This window comes from Plectropomus leopardus, chromosome 8 (genome assembly GCF_026936395.1).
Source record: "Plectropomus leopardus strain MGB_pleo_1.0 chromosome 8, ASM2693639v1, whole genome shotgun sequence".
Lineage (NCBI taxonomy): Eukaryota > Metazoa > Chordata > Actinopteri > Perciformes > Serranidae > Plectropomus > Plectropomus leopardus.
In genome coordinates this window covers 21,328,710-21,346,210 of record NC_142183.1, presented here as the reverse complement: position 1 = coordinate 21,346,210, position 17,501 = coordinate 21,328,710, and the positions used below count along the sequence as shown (strand labels likewise).

Below are 17,501 nucleotides of genomic sequence, written 5' to 3'. Positions count from 1 at the left end.
ATGGGGTAAAGTTGAAATTGGCATGAGATTAAAATACTCAGAGAAAGTAAAAGTACATCACATTTCCACTTAAGTACAGTATATGAGAACATATACTTAGTCCAAGAAACTTAATTATTGTAGTTTATATTTTGCTCACATGGTGTGTTTTGCTTATTATTGTGTCTCATCAAATCGCTACAAAGTGAGTCAGCAGTAATACTGGGCCAATGCATTGCGTTATGGATGTACTGGTAGGTTTATCTGCCATCTATGATAGGTATGCTTTCTAACCATTTGAAACCTGAGCAAATTGAAATGAATTCTTTCAAAGAAGTAGAATGAAGACAATTAGCAGCTTGAGAGGAAACAACCCCCCCCCCAAAAATAGGTCGGCCATTAGAAAATTCCCTGAAAATTATCCCCTGAAAGAAAGGTTTTTTAAAAAAAGGAAAATTGACTAAAAATATATTGAAAATTAAAAGGAACATAAAGAAAAGCCAAGGAAATGACATGAAAAAAGTAATACAAATAGTAATTGTAATAATTTTATATGTAGTTGCATGTACATTTTCCTCTCGTTTTTTAAAATTAAAATAATTGTCTAAATGTACTAATTTCTTACAATTTGCAGGACTTTTTTTTTTTTTGCAAAGTTGCCCTGTGCCTTTTTCCGCATGTTTTCAAAAGAAATCAAACCAAATTCCTCTGGGTTCGCAGATTTAAACACTCTGAATTCAGCACAAGAAAACTGACATGATTTAATATATGGGAACTTGGAGTGAACAAGGGCCCGACATAAAGTTTTTTTTCTGCCAGTGGAAGCCCACAAATTATTGTCGTTGTTGATGATAACTTTTATTACTTTTAACATACTGATAGGCCTGGTACATGTTGAACGGGCTGGTCTCCTCCCTGACTGCAGGGGGCGCTGTGAGCGCTGGAAACTGTCCCATTCAGATCGTTCACACTTCCGGTTCCGAGAGGCAGGAGGCAGCAACATCAACAGCCACATACAGATTTAGTTAATAATATAAAACTCCTAACATCAGCATCGGTAAGATTTCGGGCAGGTGTGATTAACACTGACAATATCACAAAGTAAATGGATTGATCTGTCGGTTTCCACTGAGCAATAACAGCTTTTAACGCTAACGTTAGCAAGCAGCTAACGTTAGCATAACGTTACATTGGGGTTTTTTGTCAGCTTGTTCTGGTTTTAAAACGTGATCAATCATTTTTGTGTCCATTTCTGTCGACTGATGACCATTTCGATCAATAAGATGTCAGAGTAAACATTATGGCAGCCATATTTGCTCACTTTAAAGTTAGCTAGCTACATGTACAACATAGCTTTCGTTCAGCTAAAGCATCTGAATCTAACAGTCCTTCTTATCTCTGATCGGTCACTTTCTGCTCCTCGCCGTTTATTACAGGAATCAGAAGATGTCGGGACAGAAGCGTCCTGCTGACCTCAGCGGTCCCTCGTCCTCCGGTGCGCCGCCGGAGAAGCGGAGGGAACGGGAAGGAGAGGACGGAGGTCCCGGCGTCAGCGCTGCCGCCGCGGGGAGCACCGCGGTGGAGACAGTCATCAAACTGGGAGGAGTATCCAACTCAGTGAGGCCCCTCTTATTATCCACCACTGCTATTATACACCGATTAGCTAAAACACTAAAACCGCCAGCTGGTGAAGTGAATAACACTGATCATCTTTTTACGATGCAATGTTGTGCTTGGAAACCCTGGGATCTGGTATTCATGTGGATGTCACCTGACACACTCCAAACACCCAAACACCCTTGCAGACCAAGTACCATCAGCAGCACAATGCACATCATAAACATCACACAGGAATGGCCATAGGATCGTGACGAAGAGCTAAAGGTGTCTACCTGGCTTCCAGACTCTCCAGATCCAAATCTGATCTAGCGTATGTGGAACATGCTGGTACCCCATCCCACAATCCACAGGACTCAAAGGATCAGCCACCAACACCCTGGTGTCAAACACCACAAGATACCACCCAGAGTTCCTATGCTCATGCCTTAACTGATCAGAGCCAAGTCTGATCCTAGAGGGCCCCACTGTGGATTGGGTGTACCTCTGAGTTACTGGCAAGTCCCATAGACACTTGATTATACTGGGATCTGAGAAATGTGGAGGCCTTAGGTCATTCTTGATCAGTGTTTATTTTGTGGTGTAGTGCATTGTTCTGCTAGGGGACAACTGTCATTAGAGCTGTTGCCATGTAGGGCGGTATACTTGGTCTGTGTGGTGTTTGGATGGGTGGGGTGCGTAGATGGCATCCACATTAATTAATACACATTGCCAGGACCAAAAGTTTACCACCGGAACATGGCATTGTAATGCACTTTTTAACGTCATTGACTTTACCAGCCAGTGATTTTAATTTTTTGGCTGATTGGTGCATGTGTTCCTAAAGTTCACAAGGTTTTGTTGCCTTTCTTTTTGCACTATTTGCACTAATGTTTAAATAAATTATTTTTCAGGAAGAACAAGACATCAAAGCTCTCCAGGCTAAGAACCGAAAGTTGGGAGAATCTCTTGATCAAAGACAGGTAAACTAATTCTACAATACATGTTTATAAGTCTTAACACACACACACACACACACACACACACACACACACCCACGGGAAGCTGTACCTATGCACTCTCTTGTTTGGCTTATTGGTTTGCAGGTGATTGAGGATGAACTGCGAGAGCGAATTGAGCGACTGGAGACCCGCCAGGCCACTGATGACGCCAGTTTGCTGATCCTCAATAGATACTGGAACCAGGTAACTAAGTTCAGACAAGAAAAAAAAACTAATAACTCTTTTTCTCTGTAAATATCAGAGAGTGAAAATGTGACGCCTCTCTCTCTCCATCAGTTAGATGAAAACATTAAACTGATCATCAGGCGTTATGACCAAGCAAGCAGCGAACCTGAGAAATCCCAGGCAGGCGAAGCACGGAGCCTGAAGCCAGAAACACCAGAACCTGATGGAGACTCCAACCAGGAGCGGGCCAAGGACAGAGGTATAGATGGAGCTGAGCTGAGACGGGATCATGACTTTGCAAGCATCAACATGTCGATATTTGGTAACAAAACAAACACCAAAGCTAAAATCCTCTTTCCTGCTGTTGTCACTCAGGCCACCAGGGAGAGACCTCCAACTCCTTTCTGGCCACGCTGGCGAGCAGCAGCAGCGAGGAGATGGAGGCTGAGCTTCAGGAGAGGTTGGAGTCCAGCCAGAAGCAGGCCAGTCATGTGGTGGAGATCTATGAGTGTATGAGGAGAACTGTGGACCAACTGAAGGCTGAACTGGACTCTGGAGCAGGTGAGATAAAAGACGGGAGGGTGTGGGTGGAGGAGGATTTGATAAAATTGCAGTAATGGAGTATGACTGAGGATGAAGTTTATTTAGAGGGGATTCATGAGTTATTTTACATGTTTACAGCCATGCTTTTTGTTTCAGAGGGCAGTCTGTGGCAGGCAGCCTCCAAACTGAACTCCCTACTGACCAAAGAAAACGAGCGGCTGCAACAGCTGACTGAGGACCTCAAGCAGAAGCACAGTCACATGACGAGCGAGGTACAAATCAATGTCCTTCCCTGTTCGCTGTCTCAGTATGTTCAGCCTCAGGTTGAGCCGACATTGAAGGGATAGTTCTGAATTTTTAAGTGGGTTTGTATGAGCTACTTATCCACAGTTGGTGTATAACCTACAGTAGTAGTATACAATAGTGCAGTACATGGTGTTCTCATGTGTGCACTGTGCACACCCTCAGTGTTCACAAGTGAAAAAGAAGGTAACACAAAGTTAATCAGGTGAATTGAAAACGTGATATGAGTAAATGAATGAAAAAGTGAAATTTGTTGTTTGTAAAATGTGCACTGGTTTACAGCCAGCATTTACTTTGGGATGGTTTCAATTGTATTTCAGGATTGTTTGGGACTGTGGTAGGAATAAAAAAGTAAATCTAGAGCCCCGATCATAGGAAGGATTCTGCTAGCTCTTTTGTTTGTGGTCTCAAGTCTCTGTTCTCCTGTCTTGTCCAGTCCCGTCCTCTGGGTCGCGCAGCTAACAAAGCAGACCAGCGTGTCAGCGAGCTGCAGGTTCTTATCGAGGAGCTCCAGTGGGACATGGAGAAGATCCGCCGCCGAGAGAACAGACTGAATGCGCACCTGAGCGAGATACTCGAGAGGGTGAGGATGTGCTCTCTCAGTTTGTGTGACCGTGACAGTGTTGTGTAAATGTTCTTATATCTGTGATGACGTATTAACACTTTCTGTAATGCATCCCAGGTGAACAGCAAAGGCTATAAGGTGTGCGGGGAGGCCAGCAGCGTTTGTGGGACCATCACTATTAACAAAAGAAAGGTGAGAATCGCATTTCACAAGTTGACCATTTCTCTCAACGGCGTAATTTTCACACTTGGTGACACCGTCCTTCTTCTCCTGTCAAGTTTGAAGAAATGAACAGTGATATGGAGGAGAACAGGGAGCTGGCAGAAAACCGTCTCATTGAGCTCCAGAAGCTCCAGCAGGACCTGCAGAGCGTGCACCAGGAGAACAACAACATGAAGGTGGACTCCTGTTTCTCACACGTCATTCTTTTGACTTTAATCTGAAAATGAACCATGGCTGAAAGGTTTTTGAAGAATCATGATCATAAATCCCCCTCAAATGTATTCAAGCTGCTTTAAACCAAAGGACTTCCTCAGCATGTGTGGTCTCCGCACTCCTGGAACCTAATTTACTGCCACAGCTTTTCTTTTTGCATCAGTGTATCTTCTTGGTGAATCATACACCATTAGAAGTCATTCATTGAATAAAATATCTTTTCAGACGGAGCTGCTGAGTCGAGCAGAAGGCATGGTGAAAGAGACTTCTGAGTATCGCTGTCTGCAGTCGCAGTTTTCTGTGCTCTACAACGAGTCTCTGATCCTCAAGGCTCAGTTAGATGAGACACGCGCTCGCCTCAACACAACCAGGACAGCGAGACTTCGACAGCTGGAACACATGGAGGTAAGTGTGAGTGCATGTGTGTGTGTGTGTGTGTGTGCATGTGTGCGTGTGTGTGTGAGTGCATGTGTGTGCGTGTGTGTGTGTGTGTGTGTGAGTATCCATCCACGTGTTCTTTGGTCCTGCTCTTATTCTCATTCCCTCTGTGTGCAGAATGATGAGGTGGCTCTGCAGAGGAAGGTTCGTACAGAGGTGTTTCAGCTGGAGGATACACTGGCTCAGGTCAGGAAGGAGTACGAGATGTTGCGCATCGAATTTGAACAGACTCTTGCTGCCAACGAGCAAGCAGGTAACAGAATTGGGTTAAAAGGTGAATTAAGTGAATGAATTGTGCTAAAAATGCAGCAGAACTCAAACAAACTAACAAAGTCTTAATCTGTACTTGTTTTTTTCCCCCACCATACATCTCTTGCTTTCTTTTTCCCTCTCTCTTTCAGGTCCTATCAACAGGGAGATGCGTCACCTGATTAGTACGCTGCAAACCCACAACCAGCAGATGAAGGGAGAGGTGGTGAAATATAAGATCCGACTGAGAGAGACACAAGCTGAGCTCAACCAGGTAGGTCACGAAGAGAAACTCGTGCAGTCACCCCTCACCAGCGAAGGCAATAAAGTTTCCTTTGAAGGTATCAGATCTGAAGAGTATGAAACAGAAATCAACAGCATACATTAATCGGTTGCCTCTTTAGGTCCGCGCTTCAAAGGGCAACGCCATCCTCCAGTCCCAGTCCAGCACAGAGATGGACGTAAAGGACGAGACAACCTCTCCCTCGACCCCAGCCGTCTCTGGGGAACCTGTGGTCAAGACCGAGCCAGACAACGGCTCCTCCACACCCAGCAGCACTGGTAACTAACACCCAGCTGATTCCTAATGAATGTAAATGACTGATTTCCCTGTGTTCTTATGATGCATATTAAAACCAGTGCAAAGTTTCTCCTTAACTTTGTGTTATTCTCTTCTGTAGGAGCCTCAGTGAAAACAGAGCCTGGAATAGAACCTGAGGCAACTGTAAAAGAGGAGGAGAAAGAGGAGAAGAAAGAGAAGGAGGAAAAGAAAGAAAAGGACATTATAAAGAAAGAGGAGAAAGACCGAGAGCGGGAGAAGGAGAAGGAAAAGGAGAGAGAGAGGCCGACCCGCAGTAGTGGGAGCAGCAGTATGATGAAGGAAGAGAAAGAGAAGCCGGGCAGCAGCAGCCAACCTGAGGAGTCAGCTGGGGAGCGCCTGTCTATGGTTGGAGGGTCAAAGAGGAAGGAGATGGAGCAGCTGAAGATTGTCAGAGCGGAGCTCAAGTAAGTATGGGAGTCGGTGGTTATTTTACACGAATTTACCAAATACATGAGGAAGTACTGCGTGGCCTGATGGCATCCATTGTTTTTCCAGCCCACTTTAATGACACTAATTTCTGCATGACGAAAGCCTTGATGGGCTCACACGTGTCCCAAAATTAGACAAGAATTAGCTGGCTAGCGCACCGCGGGTGTCTCTCCATCTCACTCCCTGAAACAAGGAGACTACAAGGCCTGAACGTTTGTTGATCCAGAATGGAGCCGGTGGGGGTTAGATGCTCGGTGTTTGGGATTTTTGCTGAATTCGAGTTGCTCGGGCAACTGAAGGTGGTCTTTGCAAGTATGACAGCTACAGTAGCTTTTAAAATAGCCATATGGTTAGGTAACGGTTGTAGCAACTCAAATTTTAGCCAGTGACGGGATGCATAAACATGTAAACAAGACACACAGATACATAAAGGAGGTAGCGGGGCATCGGAAATCAATGTGTTGCCTCTGCTGAGAGGGATGAGAGGGGGACAAACCATTGATGAACTCAAGCTGTGCTGTTTTGCAGGTTGTGCAGCTATTGGATGCTTTTTTAAGCCAGCAGCACCTGACTTGCTGCTTGCTTGCTCATAGTAGTACGCTGGAAGCCAATCAGTGGGCCTTGGCTTCTGGCAGCCCGCATTCATCATGTGTGGAAAAACAATAGAAGCGGCCTGGTAGTTACTGATACCATTGTCCATGTGTCAGCAAGCATGCAGTCATTCTGGATCACTGAATAATCTGCATGGATGGTCACTAAAACCTCTGTTAATACATACAGAAATCAACCTGCATAAATTAAAAACGCACACTCGAAAAGAAATTATAGAAGTCAAAAATATTGTTGCATATACTGTCAGAATATCAGGGAGATCATGTGTCTGTCACCCACAAATAGATAGTGATAAGGGTTTTTTCTTTATCTCTTGAGACTTGATTTCAATTTTAAAAAATGCTGCTCCTATAGGCAGACAAAATATGTGCCATGTTGATGTTTGTAAAGAAATTGCGATATATTCCACTCTCCCCAGTTGCAGAAGAGGATGGTTAAAATAATCTTCATTTTTCTTGTGCTGTTTTTATCAATGCTTTTGTTCCTGCAGGTCAGCGTCAGGCTGTGATGTCCAGTAAAATATGTACCATTCTTCTAACTAACAATGAAACATGGGAAAGAAATCAGCAGTCAAATGATAGTGTGAATCACCAGCAGGGGCTCACATGGAATAGTAGACTTTTGTCTCAGTATATGGCAGGTTAACGATAAATCACAGAGGAATGGTTGAAAAAGACGATGATTTCCTGCCTGGTTGTCATTTCAGTGTATTCTCAGAAACAACATGCAGAGCCATGACTGATTTTTGACTTTGAATGGTGGTTTTTTTTAATGATTTGGGTTAATATTGATAGTTTTGATAAAGACTCTTGTTTTGACTGTGCAGGAAAGCTCAGGAGTCACAGAGGGAGATGAAACTACTGCTGGACATGTACCGCTCAGCACCAAAGGAGCAGAGGGACAAAGTCCAGCTGATGGCTGCAGAGAAAAAGTCCAAGTCAGAGGTGATGGACGCTGCACACTGTACAAGTTTCTGCTGATATGTAGAAGATTTGCTCCTGGTTCCATTCGTTACCATCTCTAACATGATTTAGGGATATTTGTGCAATAATATTAATCATTAAAATGTTATTTTGTGGCCATCTCGTGATAACCATGCTGATTCCAGGGAGAGGAGCTGCGGCAGAGGCTGAGGGAGCTGGAGGAGCGGGAGAGGAGGGAGGGCAAAAAAATGGCCGACGAAGAGGCTCTGAGGAAGATTCGCTCGGTGGAGGAGCAGATCGATATCCTCAACAAGAAACTCTCTATAGCAAAACAGGTGTGTGAGCCCGTCAGTTGTCTTTTCATCCACAAAGTAAACCTCATTCGCTCTCTAACGTTCGTATCGCCTCACTGCTCCCTCTGCAGGAGGAGGACGCGCTGCTGAGCGAGATGGACGTGACGGGCCAGGCCTTCGAGGACATGCAGGAACAGAACATTCGTCTGATGCAGCAGCTCAGAGAAAAAGACGACGCCAACTTCAAGCTGATGAGCGAGCGGATCAAGTCCAACCAGATCCACAAGCTGCTAAAAGAGGAGAAGGAGGAGCTGGCCGACCAACTGCTCACTTTAAAAACTCAGGTGAGCCACTACATCATAAGGAGCAATCTGCCTAATAATAAGGGTTTGTGCACACTGGTTTATTAACAAACACACAGTTAAATTGCAGCAATGACCAACCACAGATGATATTTAACAAAATATGCAACTCTTTTCATTCCTCAGTAAAACATCTTGCCAGTAAATAAAAGTTTTTAGCCTCTACAGTGCATACTTCGCTCATCACTTATACTGTTTATGTTTGTCTTTTTCTACTTCAAAAATTCACATTTTTAATTTTAAATCCTTGTTCACTGTCATATTTTTGGGATCGTGCCCATTTGTTAGGTGGATGCCCAGCTGCAGGTGGTGAGGAAGCTGGAGGAAAAGGAGCGTCTCCTCCAGGGCACCATCAGCACTGCAGAGAGAGAGCTGGCACTTAGAACACAAGCTCTGGACATGAACAAACGCAAGGTAACACAGCCGCAGTAGTCATGAGCCACATTAGGAAATTAAACTGTAATGGCATTGAGATTATTGTTCCTAAAGACACTCAGATATTATGTGTACTTAAGGATTGTACAGTTTGATAGAAATCTGAGGTCGTATAACCTCCCTCTGTCTCTCAGGCTCAGGAGTCCGCTTTGCTGTCAGAGGAGGTGCGGACTCAGCTGGAGCAGGTTCAGCAGAGGCTCAATCTGGTCAGAGAGGAGGTCATAGAGAACAGCATCTCCAGGGAGAAAGAGTCCTTTAACGCCCGACGAGCACAGGTAACAACATCCACTAATACACTCAAGCTGTCAAGTTTAAAACCGAGACATGGTCAAAACACAAAATGACACCCAATGAGGCTATTTTTGAAGACTGTTATTGGAAGTCTAATATCACTGTCAGGCCTGATGCAAGTTTTAGTCAACACAGGAAGAGCAAGTTTTTTTTGTTTGACTGTCATAAGACTTGTGGGATGACTCTCTCCCAAAGTACACTCTTTGTTCTCTACTGAAAAGTTAGATTTGTGGATTAAAACCCCGCGTTTACTTCTTACCGTGTCTCTTAGGTTAAATACTGATTGCAAGTTTTAATTTTGTTTTCCTCTACTGATATAGTGAAAAATTTCAACATCATAAACATTTTCACCGTGCGACTAATCCTTTCTAGATTCATATTGTGCTTTTGAATGATGGTGGGACGCCTCAAAGTCGACTGCTAAAATGTACCGGCATTTATGTCGTCTGTTGTAAAATCTGACTCCTTTAACTTATGGCTGTTAACTCTGACTTTGTCTCAGGAGGACATCTCCAAACTAAGGGGAAAGATCGAGAAGGCCAAGAAACCAGCTGAGAAAATCAGCAATGGAGACGATATCCTAAATGAAGAAATCAATGACTATAAGGTAGGTTTCTGTGCTACAAAAAAACCAGTGGCTGGCTGAAACTTTATTTATATAAACCCATTTACAAGCGTGTTATCAATCTTCTCGGCTGACTCTCTTTGCAAGAGAACAAACAAGGCTCTGTGTCTCTTGTAAGTAGGCAGTTTAACTGAATGATCCAGAGTAATTTTTAGTACTTTGGTTTTCCACTAAATGAGACCAGCTGTCTGTGTGATCACACAACGAGAACACACAAGGACACTTAAAATTCTGACCAACTGTGCAAAGGCTCAACATCACACATCAAATGCTGCACATGGATGTTTGTGTAGTCCATGTTTATATTTTGAGTTTAAATAGATGATGCTCAGATTTTTTAAAGTGCAATTATTTGTTAATGAGCTCGTGATAATGTGATATCAGGACAGTAATGTGTTCACAGCTTGTTTGCACTTCTTTTAAGTGTCCAAAAAACTCCAGTTAGTGCAGGTTTAGGAAAACTATGAAGCATTTTATATATTTTTCTACTTTTATTTAAATGAACAATTGGAGGATTTATTGGCCCCAGCAAGAAAAGAGGTTTGTCTGTCTGTCAGCAGGAATACAGAAAAATTACAGGCCCAATTTTCATGAAACAAGGTAGAAGGGTGTGGCGTGGGTCAAGGAAGAAGCCATTAAATTTAGGAGTGGATCCGAATCACTGGGGATAAAACACAAGCTATTTTTAACTTACGTAATTTGCAAGATGAGTTTATAAACTTGTAAGTGGTTTTATGTCATGATGTGTCCTGCCATGTCGCAAGATTTGTGGGTCAACTGTTCTCTGTACTCTTCATGGTCTCCAGCATCAGTCATGGCCACATCGGATTAGTAATCAGCCTTCATATCATGTGATGTTCCTGACATCAGTGTTCCTGCTTCAGAGCTTGAAGATATTTATGGTCACTCTTTAAAAACCACTCAGCTCGGGACAAAAGTGGCTCCTCAGTTTATTGTTCAAACCCATTCACTCTCTCTCTCCCTCAGGCACGCTTAACGTGTCCGTGCTGCAACTCTCGGGTGAAGGATGCGGTCCTGACAAAGTGCTTTCACGTCTTCTGCTTCGAGTGCGTCAAGACTCGCTACGACACACGCCAGAGGAAGTGCCCCAAGTGCAACGCCGCCTTCGGAGCAAACGACTTCCACCGCATATACATCGGCTAAAGCTGCAGTTACTTGTTTGGAAAAGGTTCAAGAAGATATGCAAACAAAACTGCGTAAGTACAGACAGTACCTGCGGCGAAACTCTCCACTGAGCTCACACACTGTTCCTCCCCTGCTCCTGTACGTACAGGATCAGCGTGATTCCAGCTTCAAAAGGACACAGCGATGCTATGAAATGAACGCTTTCATGTTTTTAACGACGACTGAATTCAGCTTGTCCCATCCAGCGTCCACCACTCTGCTGTATGTGAGATACTGGTGCAGGAGGAATGTAGAGACATTCTGCAAGTTTGCATTACATACTGACTTTTGTGATGTTGGTGTGTGACAGCAGACAATTACACAAACCAGTAAACACAGAAAAATAACAGGACAATGAGAAAACAACATGTTGTGGATGTATGTGTGTGTACATAGTGTCATTTTTTTTTTTTTTATTTGAAAACGTATTGTCCTGAAATTTCTCAAATCTGACTTGATGCTGTGTAATTGCTCTTCTATTGGTTATTAAACTGACATCTGAACTGTCGGGCTTCTCTTTCATTATTTTTCCCTGTGAATAATCTTAACATTTGACCTGAAGCATTAAACCACAAGTCCCAGTGTGCAAATCTCTGTTTATCCGTGTGCAGAGCGCCTTCCTCCACCTCCACCCCTCCTCCTCCTCCTCCTCCTCCCCCTCCTCCTCCTCCTCCCTGAACATTTGTGTTTGCGGGCTGGAAACTGTCGTTAGAAACGCTGGAAGGAAGGGAGCGCCATGCGGGGACGGCGACAAGGGAGCTTTTTTTTAAAAAAAGGTTGTGCAACATAATCCATCGCGATAGTGCATTTGGTACAAGCTCCGAGACAAAGGAACACCAAACTTGAGCGGTTGTGGAGCTCAGAGCTGAAATAAGAGGCTTTAGGGGACTCGTGGTCAGCTCAACGTCACCGCCGTTTTCTTTTACGCGCAAAGCGACCAGAGAAAAACTTTAGGAGGTATTCCTGCGCTGTATCTTTTTTTTAATTGCTTTCTTTTGTATCTTGATAGACGGTGAAGTATTTCGATCGCTGTAGGATGTTAAGCCTTTAACAGTTTATTACCAAATATAGCCACTGTTAATGCTGGAGTGTCCTTGACGGAGCTGAGCGGTCCTAAATTGGATATTTGCGGCGCTGCCAAAGTTTATAATTAAATTCTCAGATTATATTGAGTCCTTACGGTGTTTATTTTTTTCACTAACACATTTTGTCTTATTCGTAAATTGGACCGATTTGAATCAGCCTATTTGTTATTGAAGCTGCGCGGCTCTGAACATAATTTTATTGTGAGCTGCAGCACTTAAAAACGCTCCGTCGCCGATGACTGCTCCCAACAGAAGCCATTTTTCTTTGATTTACACTCACTGAACGCGAGCTGCTCATAGTCCCATTTGGGCGGCAGCTTTTAACCTGTGCACATACATTTGTTTCGCGTTTTTTTCTCTAGTGATCGCCAATTCCGAACGATGACTTTCTGTGCGTCTGGCTCTGGGCGCGGCGGATGCGCCATGGTTCGGTTTTTCCTCTCCAGCTTTTTGTTGGCGTTGGTGCTGGGTTGGGCAGGAGCCGAAGCTGAGCAGGCCAAGCCGACCGGAGAGAGCACATCGGCGGTCACTCTCCGCACCCTGATCACCGGAACCTGCGCGGAGATCCAGCGGTACGCGGAGTCAGTGGTGGGAAGCGGTGTGATCCGGTCAGCTGCTGAGGTACAGAGAGGCGGTGCACCACTGGTTGATATCCCTGCTGTTTGTTTTCCACCAGAAAGTGGCTTTACACTTCTTTTTTCTTAGCATTTTCTTATATCTTACTGGGTCTAACTTCTCTGTCACTATTCTTGATCAATAACTAATCACTAATTTCCATCCCTGTCATCTCTCTCCATCCATCTGCTCACCCTTCACACACATTCCTCTCCCCATGCCCCTCAACTTGTTAATCTCTCCCCTGATCCCCTCATCTTCCCTGCCCTCATTTCACATCTTCTTATATCCATGCATCCCCCACCTCACACACTTTTCTGCTCCCACCCGGCTGTGGCTTCCTTTTCCCCAGAGTGCAGTGTTGTTTCTTGAGTCAATGCTTGGTCAGGAGAACGTCTATACAGTGGCCATGGTAAGAAACCTCCCGGTGTCTCTGTCTAGTCTTCCCCTGACATGGTTTCTCTGACAGAGTGCTCTCGTGTGGCTTTGTTTAGTTAGTGCAGAGAGTTAGTGAGCATGGCTGTAGTGAGCTGTGGCTTTATGTGAGGCCGTATTCATGAAAGACCACAGCACAGTCCTGTTTATGACCTCTTAGTGATAATTGCTGGCAAGCTAGTAAAGTTGGCAGACTCATTTGGTAGCTCTAAATGCAAATTATGGGGTATACATGAGCCTTTGACGAGAAATAGATTTTTAATCTAATCTAGAACTTAAAAAGAACATTGTTCCATCTGAATTTGATGTTTGTTTATATATATTTGCATGTTTTGAACATTTTAACAGTTATTTAATTCAGTTGCTGTTCTCTTATTTGCTGCTGCAACAAAACAATTTCCCTCACGGGGTTGATAAAGTATTTCTACTCTATTCTATTACAGTGAGAAACACAGTTTAAAAGAAAGGAAATAATGTCATTTAGTGATCACATGTAGTGCTCAAGGCAAAAGTTAGACAAAGATTTGCACAGTGCAACATTTTTTGACGCAGTTATCATACCTTGAAAATCTCGTACTGTTTCAACCCTAATGATATTGTACTTATTTTTTGTTTAACTTAATGCATCCTCAATTAATGCTTTTAAACCTCACTCACTTTTCAGGACACACAGTAAAGAACATGAGCATGCAAAAACTTTAACAGGTGGATAAAAAAATGAAGGTAAAAGTTGGAAATAAGACCTGCACACTGTACAGGCAGCCCCCAATAATGCAACAGAGCAACATTTCCTCAAGGTCATGTCTGATAACGTTGCTTAGATAAATTTACTGGGAGTTGCTCGCACAGTGTGCAGATGTTGTTGATTTTTCGTGCGGCTGTTAAAGTTTTTGCATGTTCTTGCCGTGCACTGTGTGTCTTCAAAAGTTATTCACCTTTAAAAGCTTATTGAGGATGCAGTAAGTAAAATGAAATACAGTACAGTACAGAATTATATGTTTGGATGTAGGGTTGCAACATTGTGAGACTTTCACAGTATGATAACCATATCAAAAAATACTACTGTGTCACAGTATTACAAAATTATTATTATTATTATTATTATGAGTTACTGTGACCCTAAAAACAGAAGGTTTTTGAAGTTGAACAAATATTTTATTACTGTAATTGTAACTTTAAACAATTTTAAAATGCAAGTTAATGTAAAAATTCTCCCTTTTCAAAATAACTAAGATAAAGGTGAGATTTCCTGACCATTTGGGGTTTTTTTTTCAATACCGTAGATAAGCAAATGTACACATATACCTTCAAACCCTTATACTGCTGCAACCATATTTGGATGCCCACAGAAAAACACGCTGCCATTTTGCATTTCATCTGTTTTGTTTAAGATAAAAGAGCTGAAAATTGCTTTTGATGGGCTGCCTCGCACCTTCTTAAAAAGACGTGTGTTAACACCAGCCTGCCTTTAGCATTAAAGCCAGGCTTTAATCAGTCCTCACTAAAATAATTAAGGCTGTCATTGGTTGGGAAATTGAGCCATAATACCAAACAGTGCAGTAAATGATTAGTGGTGTGTTTCCAAATGATAAACACATGCTGACATGGAGTGACAGATGCTTGACTCTCGTTCGGACATGCTGGACAGTCCTCATGTATGTGCAACAGGTGCAGATAAGATTCTTGTCCAACTTACTGGGCTACCCTTGACCTTGCCTGACGAGGCTACACTGTGCATGTTGTGTGATTTTGGGGGGTTGGTGGGCAGAGACTGTACAGGAATAGAGAGCGGACACTGTCCAGCTGTCACTCGCATGCACAGCTGTTTGTCCAAGTCAACAATACAACACTTTTTCTGTCTTAAGGTGAAACTCAGCAGCACTTAGAGTCTCTAAAAGTTTACTATTAATGTGTTGTAGCAGAATAATGAATTTAAATGCACCTGCCTGTGTTTTGGATCCATGGGAATACATGTAGTTGCTATTAGTGTTTCTGTAAACAGATCTGTATCTCTGCATGAGTATTCATCTAATAAGAATGCTGCCTTTCTTCATTGTCACCTTTATATAATAACAAAGCAAGACTTGTTTCCACCCTCCCCCACACAGTTTTTTGAGATGGTGATCCGATTCCTCGCTGAAGGAGCTGCCAGCGGACTGAACGTCATCGCTGTTTACGTCACAGAGATCCTCAGGGTCACAGGATTCGATGGTGGGTAGCAGGATGGCCCGCGTTCATGTGTGTGTGACAGAGCCACTGAGTGTGCTGCATGCTCCACTTTAACCCTGTATGTGTAGCTCGCTGCAAATTGCCTGCTAATGAGAGAGAGGATCTAAAACTATGCAGACGTGCCTCTCCCTCGGGCAATTTGTCTGCCACTCCCTTTTTTATGTTGCTTCCTCACAAGTAGTTTCAAGCCTTATTTGTGATTTAAAATATGCCTAAACTGGATTTTCTTACTTCCACAGTTGCACATGCATTGCCCCGCTTCACTCCAGAGGGAGTGACCGCCATCGCCCAGTGGGGTCTGGTGGCCCTCATTGGCTACTGGGTGCTGACCATCGTTCTCCGTCTATTGATCAGTGTGGTGAGGCGGGTGTTCTGGGTGGTGAAAACCGTCTTGGCACTCTGGCTTTTCGGACTGATTGTGACTGATAAGCATGCCAGTGCGGACGTCACAGCGGTTCGACTGGGCGGCCTGGTGCTGGGATGCGTCCTGTTGACTCTGCTCACTTCTCACTCTGAGAATGCATGTTCGGTGGATTCCCGGCTGAGCTCCCTGGAGGGCCGGGTGAAGGCAGTAGAGAAGAGGAAAGGGGAGTAGTGACCGGAGATGGGTGGAGGAGGAGTTAAAGATGGACAACACTGATGGTTTCTGTGTGTGTGTGTGTGTGTGTGTCATACTGTTATTAAAAATAAAGTAATCTCTGGGATTTTTAATCAGAAATTCTCTTTGTTTGCCTTGAGAAAATGCCAAAATAATGAAACCACATAGAATATTTTCTCTTTGACAAACAGTAATCACTGACACATAACAACAATGAAAGGCTGCAATAGTAAGACCAGTGTGCAGGGGATTTGTAAAGTCAGATCATAAATTGCCCTCTTACTGTATTGTATTTTCCCCAATTGCATACAAATAAAAATCAATGCATTTTGTAAGAATTGTTGGGGGGCTTTTTGCCATTATTTAAGTACAGCTGGCCACAGGTTGGAATTGAACCTTGGCTGCTGTATGGACTGAGTTCACATGAGGACCCAAAATGCAGAACACAAACAAAGCAGGCAGGTGTGCAAATGAAAAGCGAACTTTTAATGCTGATGTCCATAAAAAAAACAAAGGAAACACAAATAACAGAAAGCTAAAACAACAAAGAATTCAGATAAAAGTGTCAGCAGCAACATGAAGGAGAACACGGTAGAGTCTCAGGACAAACAGCAGGATTGTGGCAAGAGTAACAGACAAACTGAGAAGGGTCGGAGAGAAACACTTATATACACTGGGAACTCATCAAGACAACGACACACAGCTGAGGTTGGTGGACGCAGTGAACAGGAGGGAAACAGACTGGCTAAGGTGTTGATGGGAACACAAGGGTGGTACAAACGAGACTAAAACAGAACAGGTGTGCAGGGAAGACTAACAGAAGGACAGAACAGACTGATGAAAGACAGGTGAAATAAATCAGGGAAACAGACGGGATGTAAAATCACACGACACATGAGGATATATACTACAAAATAAAATAGGAAACAGAACAGGAGTAACATGAAAACAGAGATAACAATACCCCAAAACAAAGTCCACAATGTTGAGCATCATTTATCTGTGTCTGTGTCATGGCAATCCATCCATTAGTGATTAAGATGGTTTATTGTGGATCAAAGTGATCAACCGACCAACAGATCTGTGGGTGGAGGGTATTTTAAATCATTTTTATCAAGAAACCAGAATAATCCAGTATACAGCAGTCAGCGTTTGATGTCTCAGTTTTATCTCACTACAACCCACTTAGTATCTTCAACCCAGGCTGACCTGCGGCCTGTTTACAGCCTCGGTGGGTTAAGTCCCCGGTGCCTGGTTGGTTCCCTGCTGCTCAGTCAGCTGGAAGCTTTTTTGATCCTCCTAGTTCGTACCAACGGTCTTCACCCCGACTGCCATTCCAGCTGAGTGGAACAACCTGACCTCTGTGCCAGAATGATCATTCCTGCTAGCTCACTCTGCAGCAGGAAAACTCACTTCCCTCCTACGCTTTGCTGTGGTGTGGTGCCAAGTAGGCCAGTTATGAATCCACAGTGTGTCACCACCTCCCTG

The 17,501-nt window shown here is 43.6% G+C and overlaps 2 protein-coding genes across 4 annotated transcripts; both read left to right on the top strand.

Moving 5' to 3' along the window:
* Positions 1–882: 882 nt before the first annotated feature.
* On the top strand, positions 883–11,559 carry rnf20 (ring finger protein 20, E3 ubiquitin protein ligase). The gene is made up of 22 exons (XM_042493916.2): positions 883–1,036; positions 1,416–1,596; positions 2,490–2,558; positions 2,682–2,780; positions 2,874–3,021; positions 3,138–3,323; positions 3,462–3,577; positions 4,045–4,191; positions 4,291–4,365; positions 4,452–4,571; positions 4,834–5,013; positions 5,164–5,299; positions 5,448–5,569; positions 5,700–5,856; positions 5,976–6,300; positions 7,764–7,881; positions 8,046–8,195; positions 8,285–8,497; positions 8,804–8,929; positions 9,085–9,225; positions 9,744–9,848; positions 10,854–11,559. Exons 2-22 carry the CDS (start codon positions 1,426–1,428, stop codon positions 11,028–11,030), a joined length of 3,081 nt encoding a protein of 1,026 aa, XP_042349850.2. The 5' UTR covers positions 883–1,036; positions 1,416–1,425; the 3' UTR covers positions 11,031–11,559.
* A 154-nt stretch (positions 11,560–11,713) lies between these two features.
* Positions 11,714–16,351, top strand: LOC121948319 (voltage-gated monoatomic cation channel TMEM109). 3 transcript variants are annotated; one of them, XM_088081146.1, is made up of 5 exons: positions 11,714–11,827; positions 12,499–12,757; positions 13,104–13,163; positions 15,295–15,397; positions 15,655–16,351. In XM_088081146.1, the coding sequence occupies exons 2-5, from the start codon at positions 12,518–12,520 to the stop codon at positions 16,008–16,010; spliced, it is 759 nt and encodes a 252-aa protein (XP_087937272.1). In that variant the 5' UTR covers positions 11,714–11,827; positions 12,499–12,517; the 3' UTR covers positions 16,011–16,351. The 3 variants fall into 3 exon arrangements, with proteins under 3 accessions (XP_087937272.1, XP_042349621.2, XP_042349623.2); XM_042493687.2 differs by having other exon boundaries at positions 11,724–12,008; XM_042493689.2 differs by lacking the exon at positions 13,104–13,163 and having other exon boundaries at positions 11,728–12,757.
* The last annotated feature ends 1,150 nt before the right edge of the window (positions 16,352–17,501 follow it).